At 49.7% G+C, this 1,648-nt stretch overlaps 1 protein-coding gene across 1 annotated transcript in view; it reads left to right on the forward strand.

The window, feature by feature from the left end:
• Window positions 1-1,648, forward strand: part of LOC119586777 — a 41,163-nt gene that overhangs the window by 38,945 nt on the left and 570 nt on the right. Inside the window, exon 2 of the mRNA XM_037935498.1 lies at window positions 223-1,191. Within this exon, the coding sequence (XP_037791426.1) occupies window positions 586-1,191 (606 nt within the window). The 5' untranslated portion in view covers window positions 223-585. The remainder of the gene's footprint in view (window positions 1-222; window positions 1,192-1,648) is intronic.

Consider the following 1,648-nt stretch of genomic DNA (forward strand, 5'->3'; position numbering starts at 1 on the left):
ATTAAATGTTGATAGCTTTTCCAAAATGAAAGCCTACGATAAACCCACTCGCCATATATTCATTTACCTGAATCCTGCAAAACGAACCGCTGTGAATTCAAGCCGTAAATGCGAAAACCCAAATCCTCGAGACAATGGTATTCCAACGCTGTTCCTTTGTCCATTATGAGAGAACCTTGGCATAATCTTCTTTTCTTTAATATTTCCCTTTGTTCATCCCAGGTGTTTCTTGGCATTAAATTCCGCGGTAGGATAGTGAGTGAACTTCTGTCCAAAGATGGTGTTTCTTGTATTATAATGCCGAGAGTCGAACCAGTGAACCGCAGTGTTTCGAATCTTTGCAGTGTGAGCCTTTTGCTTGACGTTTTCGTGTCGCTCGATGTTCTGAGAGGGAGACTAAAGAAAATGTTAGTCTGTAGGAAACGGAGCATGAGCGGTGTTTTTGTGTAAGTGTGTGGTTGTGGCAGTGCTGTTTTCTCTTGAGATAAGTAATTAATACTGGCGGTGTAAAGAAGAATGTTGCTGATAGAGAAAGTATTAAATTGAAGCAAGTGTTTTGGGTGTTTCGTTCATTACCTGTGAAACATGAACGGCAGGCAGCCATTACACAGGTTCTCGGGGCTCCTGGACCTGAACCGCCTGGGGTCCGATGAGCATCACCCAAGGGCCACCCCCTACTCCCCCTACCCTCCCCACCCCATCCACCTCCTGCACGGCCAGCGCCGGCGGTCCTGGACGAAGCCCTCCCTCCTGAGGCAGACGCGGCAGACGAGGTCCGAGTCCATCTCGGGGCCGAGCGTCGACTACGAGGTCGCCCGCGCCAGGTCCCTCGACGCGGACCTCCTGCGAGGTCGCAAGCGTCGGTCCTCGGCGGGCGACGAGGCGATGGCGTCCTGCCCCGAGAGCGCCCCCCACTCGCAGGGCAGCAGCGGCAGCATCTGCGAGGGCAACGAGGACGAGCGGGGCGGGGAGGGGGACGACGCGTTGCCGTCGAGGACGACCCGACGGCAGGAGAGCGTCACGTACGAGGAGTCGATCCCGGTGATAGTGCGGCGGAGGGGCTGCATGCTCACCGTCAGGATCGTGTCCGTCGACGACATCGAGGAGCCGGCGCGGGAGCCCAAGTTGAAGTCGGCGACGCCCGCGCTGCCGCACCAGCCCAGGTCCCTCTCGACCCTCTCGCTGCCGCAGGTGAGTCTCCGTCTGTGTTCGCGCGTCGCTGTTGTTGTGCATTAGACATGTTTACCCTTCGCTGTTATTATGTGTTGGACTTGTTACTTCTTCGCCGTTATTATCTATTCGAGTTATTTATGTATAATTAGCATTAAGTAAATATAGGTGATATAAAACAGACTGATTCTCTGATGACTTACAAGAATTTGTTTTCGTGTGTTACCCAAAATCGCGTTCATATGTGACATACTTCCGGGCAATTTTTTACTCATAGTTTTCCTCAGACAAATATGTGAAGTTCTTTTCTACTATAATACATTAATCTTGATACTGCCTAAAAAGAGACACTTATTTGATTATCCACTATAAAAGTGGTTAGTATTTGCAATATACCTCTAAATAAACTTCTTACCTGTATCACCATATACTGAGCAGATCATATATACTGAGCAGAATATTATTAACCTTTTGAACA

Source organism: Penaeus monodon, chromosome 22 (genome assembly GCF_015228065.2).
Source record: "Penaeus monodon isolate SGIC_2016 chromosome 22, NSTDA_Pmon_1, whole genome shotgun sequence".
Taxonomy (NCBI): Eukaryota; Metazoa; Arthropoda; class Malacostraca; order Decapoda; family Penaeidae; genus Penaeus; species Penaeus monodon.